The sequence below is a fragment of the Idiotropiscis lumnitzeri genome, chromosome 8 (assembly GCF_059441095.1).
Source record: "Idiotropiscis lumnitzeri isolate Australia: NSW breed Sydney's pygmy pipehorse chromosome 8, RoL_Ilum_1.0, whole genome shotgun sequence".
NCBI classification, from domain to species: Eukaryota; Metazoa; Chordata; class Actinopteri; order Syngnathiformes; family Syngnathidae; genus Idiotropiscis; species Idiotropiscis lumnitzeri.
This window is the reverse complement of record NC_142398.1, coordinates 13,600,602-13,625,881: the sequence shown is the minus strand read 5'-3', so window position 1 is coordinate 13,625,881 and position 25,280 is coordinate 13,600,602. Positions and strand designations below refer to the sequence as shown.

General features: G+C 39.8%; 1 protein-coding gene across 2 annotated transcripts in view; it reads left to right on the top strand.

Annotated features, from left to right (window-relative positions):
- The window catches only part of LOC148332266 (microtubule-associated serine/threonine-protein kinase 1-like), a 60,351-nt gene that overhangs the window by 20,105 nt on the left and 14,966 nt on the right, over positions 1-25,280 (top strand). Inside the window, exons 3-14 of one of the 2 annotated variants that reach the window (XM_088303417.1) lie at positions 9,108-9,196; positions 10,016-10,091; positions 10,364-10,436; positions 13,198-13,358; positions 15,114-15,189; positions 17,738-17,947; positions 18,033-18,134; positions 20,263-20,395; positions 21,656-21,723; positions 22,490-22,566; positions 23,289-23,497; positions 24,259-24,397. In XM_088303417.1, coding sequence (XP_088159543.1) covers positions 9,108-9,196; positions 10,016-10,091; positions 10,364-10,436; positions 13,198-13,358; positions 15,114-15,189; positions 17,738-17,947; positions 18,033-18,134; positions 20,263-20,395; positions 21,656-21,723; positions 22,490-22,566; positions 23,289-23,497; positions 24,259-24,397 — 1,413 coding nt within the window. The other variant, XM_088303418.1, reaches the window with a different exon arrangement.

The window sequence follows — 25,280 nt, the reverse complement described above, 5'->3', positions numbered from 1 at the left end:
CTCCAGTAGTTGGCAGTCACGCTCTCCTTGCGCATTGTGCGCAGCGAGTATTAACTCTACGGTGTAGGTCTGTTTTACAATGAAAATATTATTATTTATAGTTGCAGTAGAGAGTGGGTGGTGGTAGGGGGGCGCAAATTGTTTTCCTCTTGTTGGGGGGGAGGGACGCAACTGAAGATGAGAAGCACTGTGCTAAACACTTGTACCTCAAATCATCTTTCCTCATTAAAATGAATGGACATTCTTTTAATCCATCCCATACCCCCCCCTCCCCAAAAAAGTGGGCCCTGCGATTGGCTGGCAACAAGTTCAGGGTGTACCCCGCCTACTGCACGAACATTGCTTCAGCATACCCCGCGCCCCTGTGAGGAGAAGCGGTTCAGATACTGGATGGAATTACAAGGTCATTTTTTACTTAACGTATTTTGTTACCCTGCATTTGAGTCATAGTGCATTTTCATATATTTCTTTTTTAAAATACAGTACTTAGGTGTACCTAACGTCGTGGCCACTGAGTGTAAAAAAAAAAAATGTTCCTGTTGAGCTGCTTAAGCTTCTCAAGTAAACGCATCTTGAAGAAGGGAAGAGAGGTAATGGAAAGAAGGGCGACAGATGGTGGACTTCAGGGACAGAATTATAGAGGAGAGGAAACAACAATGGAAGCGTAGGGAGCAGGCTAACGGAGGGGGGGAAAAAATAACGAGAAGCATTAAGGTAGTAGGAAAATGAGGAACAGAGACCCCTGCACAGCTCATGTTGCTAAATCAAGGCTTTTATTAGCGTATTTTCCAAACCGCTTATCCTCAATAATAGAAGAAAAGATGAAATTACTGTTCAGTTATTGCGAATCATCATGCGTGTGCGTGTGTGTGCAATAAATTCCAGGCTAGTCTCATAGCTGCCAAGACGTTGCAGAGCTAGACAAAATTGTCTCGTCACCCTGCTTGAAAGGGGATTAACACAGTCAATAGGGTTCACCGCCAGGCCACCGCCAATGTCTGCACCAAAAAAAAAAAATAACATCTGAATCCGTTTTATGGCTGCTCAGATATTTCAGTTCAAGCTAACTTTGCCAACCGTAAAGAGCCTAATGAGGATGTTTTCCTGCCTGGCGTTGGGATAATGTTGTGTGCACTCTGCCAAGCAGGCTTAGCGAAAAGGAAGAAAAAAAGAGCAGACAACACTGAGGAAGAGAGAATGAGAGTTAGCAAAAGACAAGAGCGATGTGGGATGAAAGGCGCTGCCGCAGGTGATGTCTCAGCCTACATTTAAGACAAGCCCACCGAGGTTAACTGTACCCGGTATGGACGATAGCCTTTAAGTCATCCACACTGTCTGTTCCTTTCCATTCCAAGTGGCTTCGCTTGTCATCATTTCAAAAGCATTTTACGTGCTTCTCATTGGCTTGCAAATACATTAGGATGGTATGTAGTGTTTTGCATGGCCGCTCTCTTAAATAAACCAGCTGCACTAATGTAGCCAAGCACAGCACAAAATATGGGAACTTCTTTTCGTCTTCCGCGCCTGTTGTTTGTACCATGACAGCACCATCTGTTGTTGACTGGTGTTCACGCTGACCCAAACCATCACACACAGTTTTTCTTTTGATACTCTTACGCACAGACAAATGCTGTGCAAATGCAGCTGTCAGCCGGTACACTTAATTATTCGTTAGCATGGAATTCTGAATTTATCACTTTTTGTGTTTGATTATTGCACATCAGTTTTTTTCTTTTACTTGCAAAGTATTGAGATACCAGCACCAGGCACGTCATGAGGCGCACCTGCATATTTGAATGAGATCTTTTATAAGCACTAGTAAAAAATGAGTAAATAAATCTTCCTTACACAAAAGCTACATGGTTAATATACACTACCGTTCAAAGATCTGTCACTTATATAATCACTTATATGCCAGCTATAGAAAATTTCCTTTCTGAATATATAGTTTAAAGTAAAGCTCTGTTGTTTACAACATTGACAATTCACTTCATTTCTGATTAATGGAATGCTATTTTCAGAGCTTGGGTCGTGGGCCGACAATTTTTTTATGAATAAGGCCGTACGGTTGAGACTGGAACAGTACACGGATCGCGGCCGGAGGGCAGGGGACTGACCTGCAAAAAAGAGTCAAGTGCCCAGCTCTGGCTATTTTATTTAGGAAAAAAAAATCTTTCAAAGACATTTTTAAGTGACTCGTACTTTTAACCGATGGTATAATATTAATTTAAATGATTTATTATTTTAGCAATAATCTCATACTGTTTATTATTGTGATGTCACAACACTATATATTAATAATAATATTAATATTAACAATATTTTGTAACCTGCTTTAAACTGCTCAAAAAATAATTACAAATCGTGCAGTGCAACTTTTAAAAACATATTGTTTAATTGAGCATTTTTATATTTAGAAAGGGCTGTTTGGGTTTCCTTTTTTGGGCAGTTCAACATCCTCTTAACCAAATAGATGAATAGACTGCACAGGATTTCATGAGGACCAGCCTAATAGTCGAGAGCCTCTAAAGGGCTACCATTTCATGAGTTTCATTTCCGCCCCACTTCCCAAACCTGTAAACATGCACTCATCTTAAAAATGGTCCTAAGAGACTGACAGACAGTGAGAGAGCAAAAAATGAGACGTCACCTGACAGGAAGTGTGTCTGGGTGGATCGATGGCTGAACCGTCAGCAAGTGTGTCGTGTCCTCTGTGCCCTGTGAGTCAGCAGACGATGAGCTTTGTGACTTGACTCCTTCCGTTTCCTATCGGGGTTCTATGTTAATCCACTTTCAATTTGACGGTTAGGCACGGTCACGTTTTTAGTTTCCCGCTTATGGTATTTTCATTTTGATTTCCTCCTCTGGAAGTGCGAAAACATGGTCTGAACGGTGAATTTCCATTAGGGATTGGAGGTCTATCCTCAAAGTAAAATGTTTTTTTTTTCTTTATCCACAAAGCTCCAATTTACCATTTGAATTGATCATCCCTCCCTTGCTCTTACAGGGAAAACAAATGACATAATTCAAAACAAGTTTAGTTTTTTTTTTGTTGTTCCCCTTCCAGCATTTGCTTTATTTCTTCTGGTTCCAAACACACTTTAAAAAAAAAATCCTTTCCAGAAGGTTTTTCACCCAGTATTGATTTACACAACAATAATACAAATTTAATTAATTCATTTATTTCTATTTACTTTTGACTTGTGATTGCAAACTTGAGATATGAGAGCGCTGTATGGTGGAAGTGAACTCAACGCACTTTACAATAAAAATCACTTTGGCTAATAATGAACAATTGTTCAAAAGAGATGCCTTAAGCTTTTTAATGCCACTCCCAGTCGCAGTTTACTGCAAACTAAACATAATACTTGAAAAAGTACTTGTTGTATATTTGTATAGTTGCTTATATGTCCGCTAGCTTAATGCTAACGCTAACTTATAATTAGAAACACATATGTATGTAGCCCTTCGTGCAACTGTTATTTGAACCCAAGCAGTGAAGTAACAGATTTAGACATTCAATCTAACTGCTACCAGTCAAGGAGATGAGAGGAGCTGTATATCCGGCTGACTCTTCTGGCAGCACCATAGTGGCCATTGATGTGAATTGTGACAAAATCTGATTAATTTGAGTTTTCTTTAATCATCATGATTTATTTTGCATAAATGCTATTTTATCTCCTTATTTGATTGGACCTGAAGCATTCATAGTTTGTGGTTCACAATGGGAGCAATTTAATTTGGTATTTTAAAGAGATGACCACTCTTTAAGGAAATACTGGAATTATTTTGCGTCACTTAATATGAGTGTTTTTTTTTTGTTCACCTCCCATTTTCCATTCACGGTCATGTCTGTAGAAGACACCAGTGGCCCAGTGCCAGCTCTGTGCCTGCAGGGGGGATAATTGGTCGTCAAAGCTTCTGCACGAATCATTACCGCAGACTTAATCGTTGACCTTCCTACCGCACGTTAGCCGGAGCATTAACCTGGCCGCTGACAGCCATGGATTGGGGGCAGTGAGTCACAATTAAAGCCATCACATCATTGCATGTTTGTTTGTGTTGCTTTTGTTTTTTTTTCTGCTGTGTTAGTCACTCACCATTACCATTGAAAAAAACATTAATTTACACCAGGGGTGTCAAACTCATTTGCATGCTGTCTTGGTCAACTGTAAGTATATTGCAACATATAAAATAAATCTATAAAAATTACATTTGAAATGTTTTCATAAAATACACATTTTGGATAGAACACGGAACAACATTAACTAACAGTCAATCAATAAATAAATACAATACAGCTCAAATATCAGTGGCAGGTAAAAGTCCCAGTCAGAATATGTGGATGAATCAATTCATTTTTTCACATTTTTTCTCAAGTTTTTTTTTCATTCATTTTCAAATTTTCTCACGGGCCAAATTAAACTAATTTGTGGGCCTGATCCAGCCCCCGGGCCATATGTTTGACACCCCTGATTTACCCCCATGTCCCTTGTACTGGGTCCACAGTCATTAAAAAAATATTGAATCCATGAATTATTTCACATCTGTTTGCTAGTCATGTAATGAGAGCTATATATATATATATATATATATATTTATTTTTTTTATCAAAGAAACTGATTCATTCATTATTTTGGCTTTTGCTGACTCCAGCATGCCAGTGACCTGAGTGAGGATAAGCGGTTTGGGAAATGGATGCATGGATGATTTAATGATTTTTTTTTTTTACTCATTTTCTCAAATGCATACTCGTGCTTCTCTGGAAATTAGAATATAATATTATAATAGAAACATTCATTTATATTTGTAGGGCACTTCAAAATCGATTCACTAAACACACAAATACTTTTAACCTGCCAAATCCTTCCTAATTACTCAATTAAAAATGTTTTTTGTATTTTTTCTTGAGTGAATGAGTTTGGGTTTTCATTTCCAGTAAGACATTATCATCAAAATTCTATAACTATAACATCATGAAACATTACCACATCTGTTGTCAGTCTATATGATAACGACTTGAAAAAAAAAAATTAACGACTGCAATATATATTTTTTAGCTGCACCTATTATCAGTTATTCACTCACCATGACACAATCACCATTTATCTGCTTATTTTTTGGTCACTCACAGTCACATGTATCTTAACTCATTCACTACCAGCAAAGTAAAAAAAAAAAAAGGATTTTTGACGTCTTTAGTCGCCAATGGCAGTCAATGTCTATTACTTACTCACCTTGCTTTTTTACTTTGCAAATTTAAGTTCCTCTGCTACCTTTCTTACTTATTCTGTGAATTCCATTATTAATTACTTAGTTATGCAATTTCTTACGTATTTTTATTGTTCTACTTGTTGATGTAGCTTTTCCCAACTCGTTTATTCTGTGTATAACATGTCATGTTTGACCCATGATGTGGTATGCTTTTGATCACGAGCTGTTCCATTCGGTGCCTTTTCTCTTCCTGTCAGTCAAATACAAATGGATTTATTTGTAATGTAATTGCATAGTTTGTGAAAGGAACTGATTTTCAAGTCTGACATGGTGTAATGCTGACTTACTGGCACCCCACTTTTGCCCCGCACAATGGCTGCGTGAGTTGTTGGCCACGATCAATCGTACTCCATCTACCTGACAGCACCAGTGGCCACAGCACTAGTCTTCTGTCACACAAACACACTGAGCCCACATGATGGATTACACAATGGATTATGATGGATTATACAACTGGCAACCGCATAAAACAAACACACACAGACTTTGTTGTCCCAGCACACTCGCGGTGTTGTCATTGCGGGATGAGATCGCATTTTGAAATTCAGTCTGTTATTTTTCCTATTTCTCATTGTGTGAAAATACAAGAGAGAGTTTGCCTCCTCGGGTTTCAACTCGAAATGCACTGCCACGGTTTCACGCTTTCCCTCCCATCACCTGCTCCTCCCTCTTCCGGCATTGTTCCTCATCTTCCTTCTCGGTCAATTAATTGCACATAAAGGAAATGTGTTCTTGATTATCCTTATTGGATTTGTATTTGCTTGAATAATGTTAAGGTCTTTTGTTTTCATTTAAACACAAAAATTGTTTTCAAGTCTAATTTTGAATGTGTATGGAGTTGCCCACATTGTTAAAACGGGCTGCTAATTGACATTGTGTTGGCATTCACTTCTTCTTGGCTTTGCCTATTAAATGGATTGTTTGTCATAAACCTTTTAACATAGTCGCACAAAGCTGCTTTTGTGCCACTTTCACTCGGCTGCTTCTACTGGGGCTCCAATTAATGTTGGAGTTGGGTGCACAATCCCTTCAGAAAATATTGAAAAATACTCAAATAATGCAAATACTAAACCTGAGGATCCAATGTACAGATTAAAGTGGAGTTTTAAAACGGCATCTCTCTTAATTGGACTCTTCATTGTGTGGCTTGTGCTAGAAAATTGTACAAAATTCTGTTATTTTATTGATAAGTATTTTGTAAAGAGTCTTGATTTAATTTTTTCTCCGTCCGATACACAAAAGTTGCCGATATATACTATTTTAAAATAATGCTGATCTTGTCTCATTCAACTGAAATTTACTCGCTCATTCTGTTTAATTGATTACAGAGCCATTATTATGTAGAATCAATGGAAACAGGTTGAGACTCAGGTTAATTATCTGCCATCTAGTGGAAGTGGAAGTGCATTTATCTGCCTTTCACTCTACATCGATAAATGAAAAAAAAAACTTTTAGAGCAATTAAGTCAAATGTAATCATTTCTTGTGGATCACCTGATGATTCGTCATGGCACAAAAATTAGCAGCGCAATATTTTGAAAGTAAAATTTGATTGCATTTCTTCGATTCACTGAAGATTTCAATTTAAAGCAGTGGTATTTAGTAATTCTCCTCTATCTTTTTTTTAGAGGTCTATAATTTGTGCCCGGGCCCTGAGACCAGCCAAGACATTGGAAGTGTACCACTGTAAATGCAAAAGAAAGGGAAAAAAAAAAAAGCAAAACACTCTGCCTTAACTTTGACAACTAGTACGGACATGCATGGTCTGATAAGACATCATCTGTGGCTGTTGTCTTATCTTTCTGAAGAAGTTTTGGAAAAACACACGGCTCCCTAGTCTGCGTCAGCACTCCCTTACCCAAGCCCTCCATTTTCCTCTCTGTCACTCACACACATACACAGCCATCCCAGAAAATACCATCATCCCAGCGCATCAGAATAGTCTCGTGCGACTGAGCAGCCAGATAAAAGATTACCTCCTGTCTGGTTTAGTTGTGTGCGCCCCATTTCAGTGTGCAGATTTCTGATCATGATGACTGATGTGTTAAGTGCTTTGACAAGATCCACGGCCGCCTGCTGGCCGCTGTCTGACTCCTACGAGTTGAACACAACTTTAGTGCAGCTGATGTCTGAAATATAACCCGTCGGGTTTCGTGCGCGCATTCATTTTAGTACTGATGTCATTTTTTCATGCAAATGCCAATTAAGTGGCAAGGTTAACGTCAATGAAGCATCTCTTTCATGAAGAGTCATCACAATGGCATTATTCACTCAGTATGAAGTTGGACAAAACTAAATCTTAACATCATGACATCAACTTGTGCACATTGGAATGAGTCACAGCTACTTGTTGATTTCTGTGTGGGTCTCCTGTAGTCAAGATGATTGATGAATCAGCAGTAAAGACTACACAAGAGATTCAAGCCTGACTGGTGTGCGCTCCAGTGATTCAGCCTTTCAATGTCAGCAAATGTAAATGTGCATTTATGAGATGTGAAGGTGAAGCCTGGAGTGGAATGAAAAAAAAAAAATCATTGCATGTTTGTATGGACAGCAATGAGCGGAATTTGCCTCATGTTTTTTGTCTTTGTCTATCTCTCCATCGTCAGCTGCCCCTTTCATCCTCTCGAGTCACTGACAGCGCATCCAGCTTCCCATCTAGAACTAATGCATTTCTCCTAAATATTTCAATATGCCACTCCCCCGTTCTGCAAGTCTGAACACGCGTTCCCTTGGCCAGAGCCACAGAGGCGTACTGACACCGATAAAATCCCACTCGGGGTTTTGATGTCTCGCTGTGCTACTGCAAACAAGACTCAGAAAAAAAAAAGGTGCGATAAGAGAGGAGAACGTATATGGGAGGGCTTCCAGACAGTGGGGTATAGATTACAAAGATACAGACTTGGTGTCGTGTTTGAGATATATTAAGAAATGTGTGCTTTAGTGCATTTCCCAAACAACTGTGGAAGCAGGCTGATGCAACATTCATTGTTTCATTTGAGCCTCTGAACAAATGAGATATTAAAGCTACACTCAAAATGCTCCCGTGGCATGTTATAGAGCCACAAAGCTTATTAAAAAAATATATATCTATTGGTGCAATCGGGAGCAAAAGGTCTCGATTTCATCATTGCGACATTTCTGATACAAGATAAGGGCAAAGGTCTTCGGGCCTCAATTGATTAATCGATAAATGTTTTGAATTTGTGTTGACAGTACAGAGAATGGTGATTATTGTTTGGGATTTTTCTTCTCTATTCAAGTCAATTCAAATTAATATATTTTGTCCATAATCACAGAAATGTCTCAGTTGACAAATATTAAGAACATCACTTGAACTTCAAGAGGGAAGGAAAGATTAAAAAAAACATCTGGGAAAAATGAGAAACCTTGAGGAGTGGCCACAGACGGGCCAGTCCTCCTTCCACGTTGACTTGTCTGCAATGGATGCTTAGTGGGCGACATTATAAAATACGGTGCTATAACATATCCTTTAAAATAGTGAAAGAGTTCGTTTACTAAGGAACGTTGCAGAAAGACGCCTACGTAGAATCTTCATTTTAGCTTAATTTTTATTAGCTTACCTTTGTATTGCGATCCAAGTTACCCGCCTGCCGAATAATGGAAAGTGCTCCAGAAAATGGACACTTTAACGTTTCCCAATACTCTCCAGATAGGTTGTCAATCATGGTAAAAGCAGATCAAACGTGCTTCATTTGTCTAAAACATCATCTTATGTTTTCACATGAGCACACATGACAGTATGCTCATGTTAATTGATTTGAACAAGAGTCACACCAGTTATTAATTGATTGATATTAATTGTGTTTCAGCTGCAGAACGAGTAACCGGAAAAGCCTCATCCTGACCAGTACGTCTCCCACCCTGCCCCGGCCTCACTCGCCACTGCCTGGACACATAGGTTAGTATAGAAAAGTATACATTTGCGCATTGCTGTATGTTGAAGTTTCTCGGTATCACTTATTAGATCGCCATAGCAACAACAGTGATACTGGTTTCCTTGTTAGAAGCCAGCATATTGATTCTTCAGATGTAATCTTTCAAGGTTATGACGTATGACAAATCGGCACAATAACATTTGATATTTACAATATATCTTCTTTAGGATCATAGTTTGCCAAACTTGCACATTTTAAGTACTCCATAAGCAGCAACTCTTACTTCGCTCATCAAGTATGTTAATATGATAATCAGATATTTGTTTACTTTGCTTGAAAAGTCCAAACAAATCTCCCCAAATCACATGATCTTCATCGTATAATTCACAATTTTATCACCACTTCTAATGTGGGAGCTCCGCAAAAATCTTTAACTACAATATTTAGCACACTGTATTGGCGAAGGACTACCTCTCTGACGGTGTCAATCCGAATCTAATATTAAAAAAATAGAAATGTGTCAAATCACTCAAAATCGTTTTTCTCAGCTTCAACCTGATATGAAGCTTGATCAATTCATGCACTTCAAATACAACTTTTATATTTGACGAGTGAATGTCACCCTTGGGTGCTGCAGGGTGGCCCAAACTTGGTGAATTACAAAAATGTCAGGTGGAAGTCAATTCCTGAAATGAATTTCTGCTTTTTGGGGGTTTTTTTTGGCTGTATGCATAAACTGCTCGTCAAATGTGAAACTTTGGCATGATTTGCACGATTAGGTTGTTGTCCCCTCCAGAAACTCTCTACTTCTCTTTTATTGTAATGTCGGTGTGTGTCACTAGGAAGCAGCCCTCTGGACAGCCCACGCAACTTCTCACCAAGTGGTCCCGCCCACTTTTCTTTTGCCTCTTCAAGAAGGTTCGCATGCCTTTTTTATTGTGAACGTCGAACACTGTGAAATTGTTGATGGGATTAATTTCACATGCACAGTGAAAAAGGAGGTGATAATACACAGTCACATGTAAAGGGGCGCTAGTCCTCTTTTATCTTGCGTGTGTGCGTGTGTGTGTGTGTGTGTGTGAGTGCGCGTGGGTGTGTTGTTGAATGTTATGCTATTTAAACCGCTTACGAAAATGACTTTCCCGCGCTTGTTGTGAATTTTGCGGCTTCTTGTTCTTTGTCTCCCTCAGGCCTGATGGTCGTCGATGGTCCCTGGCTTCGCTTCCTTCCTCGGGATATGGCACCAATACACCCAGTTCAACGGTAAGAGTTACTCAGAGATGTTTAAAAGAGCATGACTGACTTTTATCTTTAAAATAATGTGAAGTGGGCGGCACGATGTGGTTGGAACATCTGCTGCACAGTTCTGGTTTTGGGTTTGAATTGTGCCTCTGGCCTCCCTTTTTGGATCTCATTGGACATTAAATTGTCCATAGGTGAATGCTATTCTTTTTTTTTTTTTACATGTGCATCGCAATGCCGTGACCAGAGTGAGGATAAGTGGTATAGAAAATGGATGGATGAAACAGAACTGCGTCACATTTTGCCTCTTCAGGATGGATTTTATGAAATGTGTTGGCAAGCAAGGCCGGAAGTGGGTTTTTCTGTCCCGTTAATAGTCCGTCACCGGGTCAAGTACTGTGTGTATAGAATTCAAATATTTGCACTTGGAGCAGAATGAAATCTTGTAACGCTGTTGCGTGTACTGGCTTTTGCGAAAGAGAAACACGCATCTGAGTGGCACACGCACCCACCAAAACAGAAGCTCATGCAAAACTTAAAAATACCTCTTCAGTTGGCAAGAAATGATTGACCTGATTTGTCTGCGCGGTCGTCTTGGAAAAGAAAAAGAAAAAAAAAAGTGGAGCAGAGATAATTGAAATGAATTGTGCCTTGCAGTCACAACGTGTTCCAATAAATTTCCGTACACCTCGCTGTGTTCCCTCTGGCGTGGATAGTTAATGAGGAGGGGTGGGTGGCACAGAGGTGATTACAAGATCACTTAGGCAGACATGTCGTAAGCTGTTCTGTAGCTTTATGTTTGCTCACTGAGAATGTGCTGTTGCCTCGGCATCTTTTTTTTTGCTGTTTTTCTTTGTATCTTCACAGTCACAAGACTGTTTAAACCGCTACTCTTACTGTCGCTCCAGTTTCACTAATCATGCAGTCTACACATGTTCCTCTCCACTTCCTGCTTCATTCCTTCTTGCCTATTGGAGCCATTACTAGCCTGGTTAGCCGTAGCCTCAGCCCTGCATATTGATTAGAGCAGATGAAAGGTGTGCATGCTTGTGTGGGGAGAACTCATGCGTCTATCTTTTAACGCATGAATAAAATCTTCAGTGCATAACATAAGAACCTCTTTGAAAAGTGCCACTTTTAACCACTGCTTAGTAAATATGAAATGGGTCCATATTATTTTGCACATTTATTTTATTAAAAGAATTCAGTATCAGTTGAGTGGCCTCGTGGGTTATCTGCTTCACAGTTCTGAGGATGAGGGTTCGAATTCCTATTTCTGTGGAATTTGCATGTTCTCTCTGAGCTTTCGGGGTTTTTCTCAGGGTACTCCAGCATTCTCTGGGGTCCATGTTAGGTCCATTGAAAACTCTTTATTGTTTTCAGACGTGAACGTGAGTGTAAATGTTTTTTTGTCTGTATGTGGCCTGTGACCTGGCAACCTGTCCAGTGCATACTCTGCATTATAGAAAATAAATGGATGGCCAATTTTATTTAGAATATAGCATTGCAGCACTATTCTTTTAAATAATAGTTAATGACAACATTGAATGATAACTAATGTAATAAATATATATTTATCCTTTTAATGGATGTATATATATATATATATATATATATATAGTGGACCATTGGTAGTGTATTGGTACGTTCGCCTGACTTTGGCAACATGGGTTCAGTTCCGTCTCAGTGACGGACGGTGTGATTGTAAAAGTGAAAAACCGTCTGTCTCTATGCGTGCTCCGTGACTGCCTGGCAACCAGGCTGGGGTGTCGTCGGCCTTTCGCCTGAAGTCAGCTGGGATTGGCTTCAGCACCCTACTTCTGAACAGGTTAAATACAAACGAAAATGGATGGATGGATCACAGGACACATAAATTGATTGGCACTCACAATCACACCACTGGTCAATTTAGACTTTTTAAAAAAATCTACCATGAATGTTTTTGGAATGTGGGAGAAAACTAGAGTACCCGTAAATGCTGCACGGGTGGTGGATTTGAACCAAGGATCTCTCAACTGTTATGCGGATGTGGAAAAACCAAGGACTAAAGTGATGTGAACGTGCTGCATTATATCAAATTTGCATGATTTACGAGTATTCATTATAAATGGAGCTGAATGATGTTTTCTGTTGACGTGCTCTGGTGTAGGCAGTGCACTGCATAAGCGTTTGAAGATGGAAGTAAAAGTAAGGATGGAGGCACATACGTACTGTATGCGATTGGTTTCTTCTGGATCCTGTGGTGTTTTTCCTCAATAATTCCATGGGGGATTTCTAGCATTTTTTTTCTCTGACTGCATTCCTCGTCATTATTGCACTCCAGCTTCAAAGTGGCTGAGAGCCGTTTTCTTACAGCAGAAATCATTGTGTGGTCAATGCCGAGCATGACATCCCATTGGGAGGTGTGTTCATTCAGTCTCCTATTGATCCAGGTTGCCGTTTTCCCCACTGAGGTGGAAAAAACAAAAAACGCTCTCAAGGCAGCTGGCCACTTTTATTCCGAGCCTGTTTCATTGCAGAGTTTAACCTTTTGTTCCTCTACTCTTATGTCCTTAATATTTTCTCTGTACCTTCACCTCTCTCTTTACTACCTTCTGTTGTTCGTTTTTTGCACCCACTCACATGATGGCACATTGTGTGCTTTCCTTTCCTCCTCCTCGCTTCTCTGCTCCCTCATTCACATAAATTATTAGCCGCCTCACATGCATCAAAGAAGCAAAGAAAATCATAAGATAAAACAAAATCATTCTCTCTCTTCTTGGTGCTGCTGGTTCCTTTCCAGTCGTCCAGCTCGTCCCAGGAACGTCTGCACCAGCTGCCCTTCCAGCCCACCATGGACGAGCTGCACTTCCTGTCCAAGCACTTTGGCAGCACGGAGAGCATCACGGACGACGACGGGGGCCGCCGCTCGCCGCACGTCCGGCCTCGCTCCCGCAGCCTCAGGTGAGACAATGCCTTGTAAAAAAAAAAAAAACATGTCTAAAATGTCACGTTTCATTGAAAAATCTTGGGTGATGGACGATATTCCACTTCACACTTTTAAGTGTGAATAATTACAGCATTATTCCCACTGCAGCCCTACCTGCTGGATCAGGTGCTCATTGGCTGCTCCGGTACAAGCTGATCATAATTGCAAATTGTGTGTCTCCAACTTCAATCAGTTCTGCATCAATGCTTCATTGGTGTTTCCTTGGCCGAGTCACTGCAACTCCACAGAAATGTGTGCACTTATCACGATTGGTCCAATCCAATCAGAAATCAGGCCGATCACAGGATTTTCAGATGATCGGATCTGCTGAAAAAATAAGTCAAGAATAAAATTGTTTATTTTTTTTGTTGACTTGATTGAAACTGCTGTTGATTTATAATCCCATAAAAAATCATTGCCAAATCATTGTTGAATTATAATCACTTTCTGACAAAAACACAATGTGGACTGAAATGGTTCAAAATTTACTGCAAATGTGTTTTTAAGAGAAATATTAAAATAACAGCAAGTTCAATATCGTATGTATGTATTATTATGTTATCTACATTAGCTGCATTGCTGTCATGGCACCTCCACTGAGTGGCAGACTGTAATTTGGGATTAATTAAAGTTTAATAATCAGGGAGGTGAAATTACCACCGAATGTCAACATGTCCATGCCGATCCACTAAATTGATCCTGATGGTTTTGCGAGCCATGTGCATGGCAGGCTCCATTAAAACTCACAAAATTTGATGAGATTGTGTGCATAATCCATTAAATACAGATAAATATGCGCCACTGAAAAATGTGACCGTAAGACCATCGATTTGCTGTTTGTTGATCTGCCTCCAGATTCATTTTACTACCACATAGAAAGAGAGAGGTGAAACAGAAGCTCGATGCATATGACGGCAGTTGTGAAGAAAAAAAAATCTTTCTTGCAGCAGTCTTGGTGGACGTACACACTCTGCGGGTGGTACCAGGGAGCCCACAAAACTACCAGGCCGATTTCTGTGACGTATAAAAGAGAGAAATAGAACATTTGTCCTTCTTGTGATGTGTGTATCCTTGCACCCTGTGGATTTGGGTGCCTCCAGAGAGCAGCACCTCCTTTCTTTCCACGATCCTTGCTTGCGCACCCCAGCATCCTCTCTGGATACCGAAACAACATACGACGCATCACTACTTATCAGCTCTCAGCTGGCGTATTAATCCGCTCAGCAGATCCTGTCCTAGATAATACTCCAGCATGTGTCCCGGCTTTTCCACAGCGCCCCCCGTTGTGTACCTTGACATGCCTCATTGTTACTATTCACATCACGTCACCCTTTGAGGCTTGTCTATAGTGTGTTTGCCCACAAGACATCTTTTCTTCATCAGTTGCCACTCAATGTGCAATTGTAGTGTGCAGATAGTTGAAAAAAGGGATTATATTCATATTTTGAGCACCCTTTCAGTGCATATGCCTCTCAAAGCCAGTGATGGAGGAGAGTGTTTTTATGAAAGAATTCTCCATTAATTAAAGACACTGTAGCACATTTCCCAAGCGCATTAGCATAATATGTGGACAGAATGTTGGGAAGCTGTGATTTTTTTTTTCTTTCTCAAGTGGGGGGGGGAAACAGAGTTCCATTACGTTTTCGCCTGCATATTTTACTCGCTCTTTGATTTTCTCATTGGGCGATGTGTCTTACACTTCTGCATGTGTTGCCTTTGTCTCTCCTCAGCCCGGGGCGCTCGCCATCCTGCTACGACAATGAAATAGTGATGATGAACCATGTGTACAAGGAGCGCTTTCCCAAGGTCAGACGCACACAAAGCCGTGGCTCCGTATAAAAACACATTTACTGTTATTTGCCTTGGCGTGAATGTGTAGTAAATCATGTAACCGTGTTGTATACAGTGGATATAACGTATAAAACCTACTCAGCCTTGTTCAAATGCTCGGTTTTTGTGATATAAAAAAATAGATCAAGATAAATCCTTTCAAACCTTTTCCATTTCATTGTCACCTATATAATTTGCAAATTAGTTCTTTTTGTTTTATGTAATGTGACATTTAGCTGTGAATCTGTTGTTTAACACAGGTGTGGGCAAACTACGGCCCGGGGGCCACATTCGGCCCGTTGAACGTTTTAATCCGGCCCGCCGAACTTGAAAAAAATTAAATGAATAAACCTTGTTTTATTTTCTAAATACTGTGATATTTCAGAGACATATAAATATATTGTTTTAATGCTTTTGTTCACTTTCATTTCAAATTAAATGGTCCGGCCCCTCTGTCAAATTTTAGAACCCATTGTGGCCCGCCAATCAAAAAGTTTTCCCACTCCTGGTTTAACAGGTATCAATGACAAGTATGCAATGTTCCTTCCACATCTGAACAATATTTCTGATTTCATATGTTGTAGAATGGCATTAGTAAAGGGACACATCTTTACCGTCGGTGAACACAAATCAGTATTCTGGAGCCGACGAGTCCTTAGTTCCTGTTTGTGAACAAACAAATTCAGTGTGTCATGTGGAGGACCTGAGGGGTGAAGCTGCAGAAAACAAAACAAATCAAATCTGCAGAGGGAACAGAGGCCCAAATGGATTTAAAAGCAAACAATACAGACTGTGAACTGAACAGTGAGTTCACTCACTCAGTTTTTACAAATACATTACAATATGTCAAAGAGGAGCCCCTTTGCTTTTATCCAACTCGTGCATAATTTTCCCGCCTGTGCCCATAGTTGGCTTAACTCTAAAAGCTCATTTCAGTTAGTCAATTAAAAAACTGAATCTCTTATATATTTTAAATGTGAGGTAACGCACAAGAGAGGGATTCACCAGGAAGCTCGATTCTTTTGGTGAAAGTTATAGACCTCCTTTTTTTTCCACCTCAAGGCGACATGTGCTTTGAGCATGTGTTGTCACTTGCAATTACATGTGCCACCGTAATCATCCTCATCATCATTCTGGTCTCACTTACTCAGTGATGTCACTTTCCAGGGATCGTGGTCGAAACAGCATCATTTACATTTACTCAAATCCTGAATTATCACAGGCGATATGAGCCCCATTAACCCTTGATATGTTAATGTCGGCAATATGGCGATAGTGGGGGTTTTTTTGTCTATTTTTTTTATACAGTTTGCCTTTCGCTCTTCATTTAAACACCTTTCATGTTATTAAAACATACTTAAATGTATGAATTCAAACTTTTCAGGGCACAGGCAGACATTTTGAGTGTGGTGGATGTCATCAAAATGCATTCATAAATTTGGCAACAGCGTAGCTCAAACCCTTTGAATCAATGATAAATCAACAAATTGAATGCGTTATTGCTATCTTTATCATATTTTAAGATCATCTTAAGGGTTGTGGCAGAGCTATCAAGGCGCTATGAATGATTGGGGTGGAAAGCGTTCTCCATGTGCTCATTTCACAGATGTGTAATCTTCCTAGCTAACTACCCATGGCGGTCTGCTTGCAGCTCCTTATAAGACTACTTTGTCCGCCTCAACCTGCCGTAGGACTTGAGCAAATCAATTTCCTCATATCAAAGACTATCAGTGTGTCGCTTGCGTGTTGCATTTAAAGAGAAAGAGAAGCCGCTTTGACTAGAACAGAATCAAATCACTTGTCTTCACGCCCACAACGCAGCTTGCACACGTCTGAAGAAATACCAACACAAGGTCTAAACTGCCTCCGCATCGATTTAAACCATGCCTTGCACCAGACATGCTGGGCGCCAAAATAGAGCCCAATGTATACTTGCTCCAAACAGTTTGTCGCGGCCAGTGGAAGTCTTCTGTAAAAATGACGCTATTTAAAAGAGAATTAAACATTGTATATTTTAACACCAAAATGGTCATCCAAATGATATAAGTTAAGCTAGTCTGCCAGCTTAATACAATCATATGATGCAAAACACCGTTGATTGGGCTAACAGGAATTAAACCATTAAATAATTGCTGCTTTGACACACAGCAGCAGCGGCAGCAAACAAGAATCAAATCTTTTATATTTACCAATTGAAAGTCTGCTAACTTAATTCTCACACATCAGCGGAAACGCCTCAGGAGGTTAAACAAATCCGCATTGATGGTCCAATAATTGTAAACCTTCACACAACTGCTCACAAATTTCTTATTTTTTTAAAGTGTGTATCAAATTGATCGCTCTTTGTATTAATCACTAAGCAGGCTGGTGAGTCCCTACGTTAGATGTTTCCAGTGAAGTGAAAATTACTATTGTGGCCAGCGATTAGATAGTTAGTCATATAGTTACTTTTTAAGGTTCATCACCCTGCGTCTAACTTGGCAACAATAGATTAATAAATCATCGATGTGCTGTCCTCCATTAGGCCACAGCTCAGATGGAGGAGAGGCTAGCAGAGTTCATCCACAACTACTCCCCAGAGAGTGTTCTGCCTCTGGCTGACGGTGTCCTCAGCTTCATCCATCACCAGATAGCCGAGCTGTCCCGAGACTGCCTGACCAAATCGCAAGAGGGTCTCATTACCAGTGTTTACTTCTGCGAACTTCAGGAAAACTTGGAGAAACTCCTGCATGACGTGAGTATCGAAGCTTCACATTTCCCTTTGGCCACATGGCTGAAACTGACTGACTCTCCCTCCATTCATTTCCTTTCGCCTTCAGGCGTACGAGCGCTCAGAGAGTTCGGAGCTCACCTTCGTCATCGAGCTGGTCAAGAAGCTCTTTATCATCATATCTCGGCCGGCCAGGCTGCTTGAGTGCTTGGTGAGATTTTCTGACCATTTTTTCCCCCCCAAGTTACAAAGAATGCTTCGGTCAATAATCAAATTGGAAGTGGGAGAACCTTGAAGTAATGAGAATTGGCATATCACAGCAGGTATCCACAAGGTTGCTATTTGAAGAGTCGGTTGGATTTATAGACCAAACAAAATCAATATGCTTCCTTGGCTTTCTCACCTGGAGATTTTTCAAAGGTGCTACTCAACACAAAAACATAAGCCTTTCTTCGAAATTGTTAATTAATTATTAATCACATAACACATCAACAATGGATTGTTTAAAAAGTTTGGGAAGAAATGAGTATGTAGAAAAAAATTCTGATTCACATAATGTGACATATCTCCGTTGCTTATTTATTCAAATTTGGCCGTTCAGTTAACAAAAACATATTTGTGCTGTTACAAATTTACTGGAATTTTTTATCTTTTTTTTATTGCACTTTACCTTTTCCTATTACCTTTTCAAAAGGAAGTACTTTCACATTATCTGCAAAGGGAATAAAAAATCATTATCTTCATTGTCTCCGTGGAAGTGGATGAAAATAAATTCTCCGGAAAATCGTGGTGGGGAAAGAGAAAAAAAAACAATGCGAATCTTGTTTTGATTGTCGTTGCCAAAATGGATTTTTATGGACAAAATCTGAGATTTTATTTAAAGGCCACATTTCCCAGCCCTACATGCAGGTGTACTTTGTAGCTGCAAGATGCTATTTACAAGATCTCTTTAATGCTTTATATTCCCACACTGCTCATTTCTTCACAATGCATGAAAGCAGTCAGTTCGCAAGTCATGACCATGAATACACGCAACACTTAACTGACGTATGGCCTCGCACGTTTGTCACAGATGACGCTCCACCCACTTTTGGCTCAACGTTCCGTTGCCAAGACGACCGTCGAGAAGGGTGGATGGGGTCAGACAACATGCAAATGGAATTTTTTTATTTTATTTTTAGTCACGACCCTCTGGGTTAGCAAGACACTTTGACGAAATGGACCTTTTGTATTCAAGCCGGTGCCGAGGTTTGCTATGTTGGAAATGTCAGCCAGTCGGGAGGCAGTTAGCTGCAAAAATATTATCCTTGAGGAGAACTAGCCATCAGAGAGGGAGGTTAATCCTACCTCTGCTCGTTCTTTTGTATTTGGTCAAGAGGGGGTGGATGTGGGGGGGTGTCGGATTCATGAGAACACGGGAGGAAATGATCCCGGCAGGCCCCCGGCTCTGCCTTGTAATCAAAATCACACTGTGATCCCACAGGATACCAGAACAGGAAAAAGAGATGCTTTTAGAAAAGTAATTTAAAGTTGGCCATTGCACAGCACTGTGTTGTTGTTTTTTCTGCGTGTGTTCATGTTGTGACTAATTTGTGTGGCACTTTTGGAATCGCTTGTTACATTGCTATATGTCAAAAGACACACACAGTTGGTACAGTCACATGATGCAATGTCATCCAATATATAGTCATTTACTTTATGTTCAGCGTGTCAACAGATCTCGTCTTTAATAATCTGTGATTTCTTCTGTTTAAAATAGGAGACAAATTAATTGTGTGCTGACATTTCTTAATTCTAAATGATGTCATTACATGCTCACGTGTTGATATCTTAGATTCAATTTGGCACATTTTCAATCAATTTAATGTTTTTGTTCCTTCGCAAGACAACATGCTGAGAAAATGATGACAGATTTGAAAAGCCCGTCAGACGATTTAATCCGTCAAAGTGATTTGTTGCACGTTTTGTCTCGACCTTGTTCTTAGGCACCTTTGAATTTTTACGCTAATGCTGAAGGTTAAAGTCAATGGCAACCAAAAATCGAGTCATGTAAAATAAGCTGAGACGAGACGAGTCTCGAGTCTCAAAGAGTCATTGTAATTTTCCTTTAAAATCTTTTAGGGGATATTAACACTTGGGCCATGTGTAAATTGTCTTTCACACCTGTATAAATGTGACAGAAGGCGTTATTTGGGCATGAGCACACACAAGAAAGAAAGGTAGAGTTTTAACACTTTACACATGAACCCAATCTGCTTTTACTTCTTTGCATCCGTTTTATTAACACCCGGCTTTCTGGCACATTTGGATGATTGTTGGTGTGTGTGCTCGTGTACCAGGAGTTTAATCCGGAAGAGTTCTACCATTTGTTGGAGGCAGCGGAGGACCACGCCAAGGAGGGCCAGTTGATGAAGGCGGACATCCCGCGATACATCATCAGCCAGCTCGGGCTCACCAGGGACCCCCTCGAAGGTGAGTGGGAGGAAATAGAAAAGAAAAAAATGTTTTTATTCCCACCAAAAAGATTTTGTTTTAGTTATTGCCGCTAGTCATTGGCCCCTCCCAAAATATTACCTAACATACTACAAGTGAACTTGCTATAATATATCATATCAAGGGTGGAAGTAAAGCAGATTTTGAAAACACGACAAAGTGGCCTAAATTGCATACTGACCTTTTGTCAAAATTGAAAGTCAGGTACACGACTTTAGAAAATGCTTAGTTACATGTGGATGTAGAAGTCCCCTTGACTGGATTTTCATTGTGCCCTCAAATGACGAGCAATGCCTCATTTTCTCAGTGACCTTAGACATTATTTTGAATCAATTGATAACAACTCCCTCTGACACACTCTAACATCTCGTTTAAAGCCACAACTGCATTTGAGTTTACCCCAAGGGTTTGTCTTACAGCTTACTTATGAGACATTTTTCAAAATTCTAGATGAGACAATGTGACATCTGGAATCTTAAACTGCTGCAAGTGTTGTGCCGGGTAGACGTGTGGCAGCATCCGCCTCTCTAATTAATCATCGCGACTCGAGCGCCACCATCAACGCCTCCAAACCTTTAATTAACACTTGTCAGATGGGCTCGGTCTAAACCAAGGCAGGCTGTTCATTAACCGATCGTCTGAATGGCCTGGGATGACTCCTCTGTAAATCCATGAGAAATATTTGGCTTCTTATTGATCAATTCTGCACAAGATAAGACGATTGTTGCCGCTTCACACGTGGGCACATTCTCAAAACACATCGCTTCTCCCACTTTCTTTTTCTTGGCAAACAATAGAGGCTTGCGTGTGCCACATCAAACCCAAATTGACACAATTGATGGTCCTCTGTTTCGTCGAATGCTTTGTAGCATCCTTTGCGTGTTTTTTGTCCGCTTTAACGAAGCATTAAAATAATAATCAGTGTGCTCCAGCAGCTGTCACGCGCGTGCGGTACATGTGGAACAAGAACAGTGGAAATTAGCAGCTTTCTGCTGGCAGAGAACAGGATGAGTGGGAGGCAAAGCTGAAGGAAACGTGGAAAATAAATAGGAGCATTCTTCTTTATACTGTTTCTCATGTGACACATTTGTCTTTGGTGCTCTGAAACGGAATCACTTTTTTTTTTTTTTTTCTGCGTTGTGATGTGTGACGCCTTTCGCTGTAGGTGCAGCGTGAAACGAGCATTTCTGTTTATTTTGAAGCTGGTTTTGCTTGTTAATTATCGTGTTTGTACCCCAGATATCGTGAGTCTTGACAGCTACGACAGTGAAGGTCCACACACGCCGGAGACCGATGACTCAACAGAGGTAGCCGAAAAAATTGAATACCAATATCAAGCTTACGAAACATACTTGTTCACAACAGGTGTTGTTCACTGTGCATGATCCAGCACATGAACACACTCCACCTCCATGGCTTAAAAAAAAAAAAAAAATCATAATTCTCAACTCTACTGTATTTATAAGGCGCATTAAGACAACCACAGCTGTATGCAAAGTTCTGTACACGGAGCAAAAGTAAGTCATACAAGAACAAACAATAAAACAAATTTATAATGAAGGCTGTAAAAAGTGCAAAAACCGTAAGTAAATCAGGCTCAAATCCCCTCTGAGCCTTCGCTTAGTCTTCAATACCTCCAATGGAGTCCGGTCCGCAAACTTGAGGCGTGCGTAAGGCTAGAGGAGCTCAGAGAGGTAAGGTGGGAGGACAGACCATTTTAAGATTTGAAAATAAAAATAGAATTACAGGAGTAGGAGTTATGTGCTCCCTCTTTCGAGTACCAGTTCTGAGGCAAGCAGCAGCATTTTGGACCAACTGGAGACGCTTGATGGAGGATTGGCTGAAAAAAAATAAAGTGCATTACAGTAATCCAGCCAAGAAGTGATGAAGCCATGAATTACTGTTTCAAAGTGCTGGTGGGAGGGAAGATACTTCTAAAATAATTTTTTTTTTTTTTTTAAATCTGGATTTAATAACAGATTGTTATAAAACTATAAAAGCATCCTCTTCCAACGAGAGGTAAAATTACTGATTCTCATTTTTCCGTGCATAATGTGCTGTCTCTGTTGCCAGGGCAAGGGGAGAGCCATCAAACCACCAAGTGAGGAAGACTTTCAGAGCATCAAACTAATCAGCAACGGCGCTTATGGGTAAAGCGGTCGACTACATTCCGTAAATGTTTCACCATTCACATTCGGGCTGTAATAGCTTCACTAAATTAACATGCTGTATAGACCAGGTCTCACCAACATGGTGGCCACAGGCACCAAGCAGCTCACAAGGACCAGATGAGGAGCTTGTGGCCTACTAAAAATAGCTCACCAATGATTGGGCATTGTGATTTCCTTGGAATGCTGTCCAAGTAATCATTTGAAATGTAAACTTCCTAGTTCCTAATTCCCACTGGAATATAGAACGTAATTGGCGCGTCTTGATAATGATCTCTTTTCTACCCTTCTTGTATTGTTGATCATTATTCTGAGAAGTCATTAACATGATCGTTGCAGCCGGGAGAGATTGAAAGCAAGCAGGAAAGCGGCCCTCCAGTACTGAAAAATTACAGTCTATTTGGGAAAAAAAAAAACATCTAAAATAATCCATACAATATTGCGGGACTCTTGGTGATCTAAATGCATGCACTACCTTTTCATGCCACATTTGGAATACATTGGTCACAACATTTGGTCCTTCTAATGATTTCTAATACTGATGCTTGTGGTAGCCATTTTGACTCGTTATCTTTCTGCATATTTTAATTGATTCAACTGCTGAAGCTACAACAATCCTAATTTCAGAAGCAGGATTTCAAATCTGGCCCTTGGTTTAAAGACAGGCAGTATTACGTTCGTATCTTAGCTGTCTGTCTTTCCAGGGCCGTGTATCTGGTGCGCCACAGGGAGACCCGGCAGCGCTTTGCCATGAAAAAGATCAACAAGCAGAATCTCATCTTGAGGAACCAGATCCAGCAGGCCTTTGTGGAGAGAGACATTCTCACCTTTGCAGAGAACCCCTTCGTTGTTTCCATGTTTTGTTCCTTTGAAACTCGCAGACACTTATGCATGGTGCTGGAGTACGTCGAGGGTAAGATTAAGAGCCTTTCTTGTGTTTTCTTACTGTTTTGGTCCGTTACATATAAAATCGGCAAAAATATCAATCATTGTTTTGTAACGGAAAAGCAGATGTTTATAAATAAATTTGCTTTGATTCAACAAAAAGATAATCGATCCGCTCTCCTCGCGGACGAGAGAAATCTGAGAACAAAAGGCCAACATTCTAGGGATTTGGATAATTTTAGGTTTCTGAACAATTGACGCGAATCAATTTTACAAAATAATTATCGACTATTTTGATCATCGAATTGTTGTCAATGAATCATTTAATTGTTGCATTTCTAGACATAATTATTGCATACCCAGCACATTGTTTTGTGGTTTAAAAAGGGGTGACAACTATACTTACTACTTCTGATGAGTTAAAGCTACCAATAAAAGAGTTACCAGATTATAAGCCTAGTTATGGTAAAATTTTATTACCAACATTTTTTAGACGAAAAGCGGTCACCACAATTAGTCACTCGCATGATATGTTTGGCACAGTTTTTACACCAGATGTTGTTACCCACTGAGCCATCCGGCCGTCACCTTTTTCCAAAATGTTACTTTAAATTCAGTACACAAACGCGTGAAAAACCGCGTCATTCTTCAGCTCTTCAACCAGCCAAAATCCAATCTGCAGGTTCGAAATAAGTCTAAATAAATATTTCAGCTTCAGCTATGGTGTTGGCATTGTCAACTTGAGCAACGACGCACAATGAGTCGTGAATGTTGTTGTTACGTGTGCAGGTGGTGACTGTGCCACCTTGTTGAAGAACATCGGGGCTCTTCCTTTGGAGCTGGCCAGGATGTACTTCGCCGAGACCGTTTTGGCCCTCGAGTACTTGCACAACTATGGCATCGTTCACAGAGACCTGAAGCCAGACAAGTCAGTCCGCAGTGATCACAACACGTTACGCTAGATACCAACAAAGTGGCCAAGAATATACAGTATAATGAGTGTTTTTAAAAAGGTCCGTCCGGACAGCAAAAACATGTCATAGACCTGTTGAGAGTGGGTCGCAGACTGACAGTTTATTTCAGAAAAAAATATTTAATTTGAATTCCCTATGTGTTCGGTTTTAAATTGTCAGAAATCTGCTGCAGTCTAATGTTCAGAAATGTTTATTTAATTGTCTACATTTTTGTGTTGCTTCAGAGGTAAGATAGTGAAACATAAACATGGCCTGGAGAACTTAAAATGTGGATTTTTCTATGTTGTTTAATATGAAGTAGGGCTGCAGCGAACGATTTTTTTATAGTCGAGTAATCTGTCGATTATTTTGTAGATTAATCAATGAATCAGATTAAAAAAAACGTATTTTGATTTCTATCTTTTTTTTTTTTTTCAAAACCATGACATTATTTCAAATTGTCAGTACAGAAAATGAAATGGCCAAACTTAAATTCCGATTGAGTTTGGACCATAACATGTCAGAAAATACATAAAAATGTTCATCATTGTTTTCCAACATAAAAGCAAACGTTTTATTTTATGGAGGATCACAAAAATCAGACAATATTAACTCTTAAGGAGCTAAAATTCCAAGCATTTGGGCAATTTCAAATTTTAAACAGTATCCAAACCACTCATCAATTATCAAAAATAATTGTTCATTAATTTGATAATAAATCAGATGTCAATTAATTTTTTCACCTCTAATATGAAGTGTCAGGTGAAAAGTGCCATTTTAAATAATTCACATTCACTTTTACAGCATTGTGCTTTTTGAAGAAGAATTTTGTACATGTTTTATTTTTACCAAATTCAA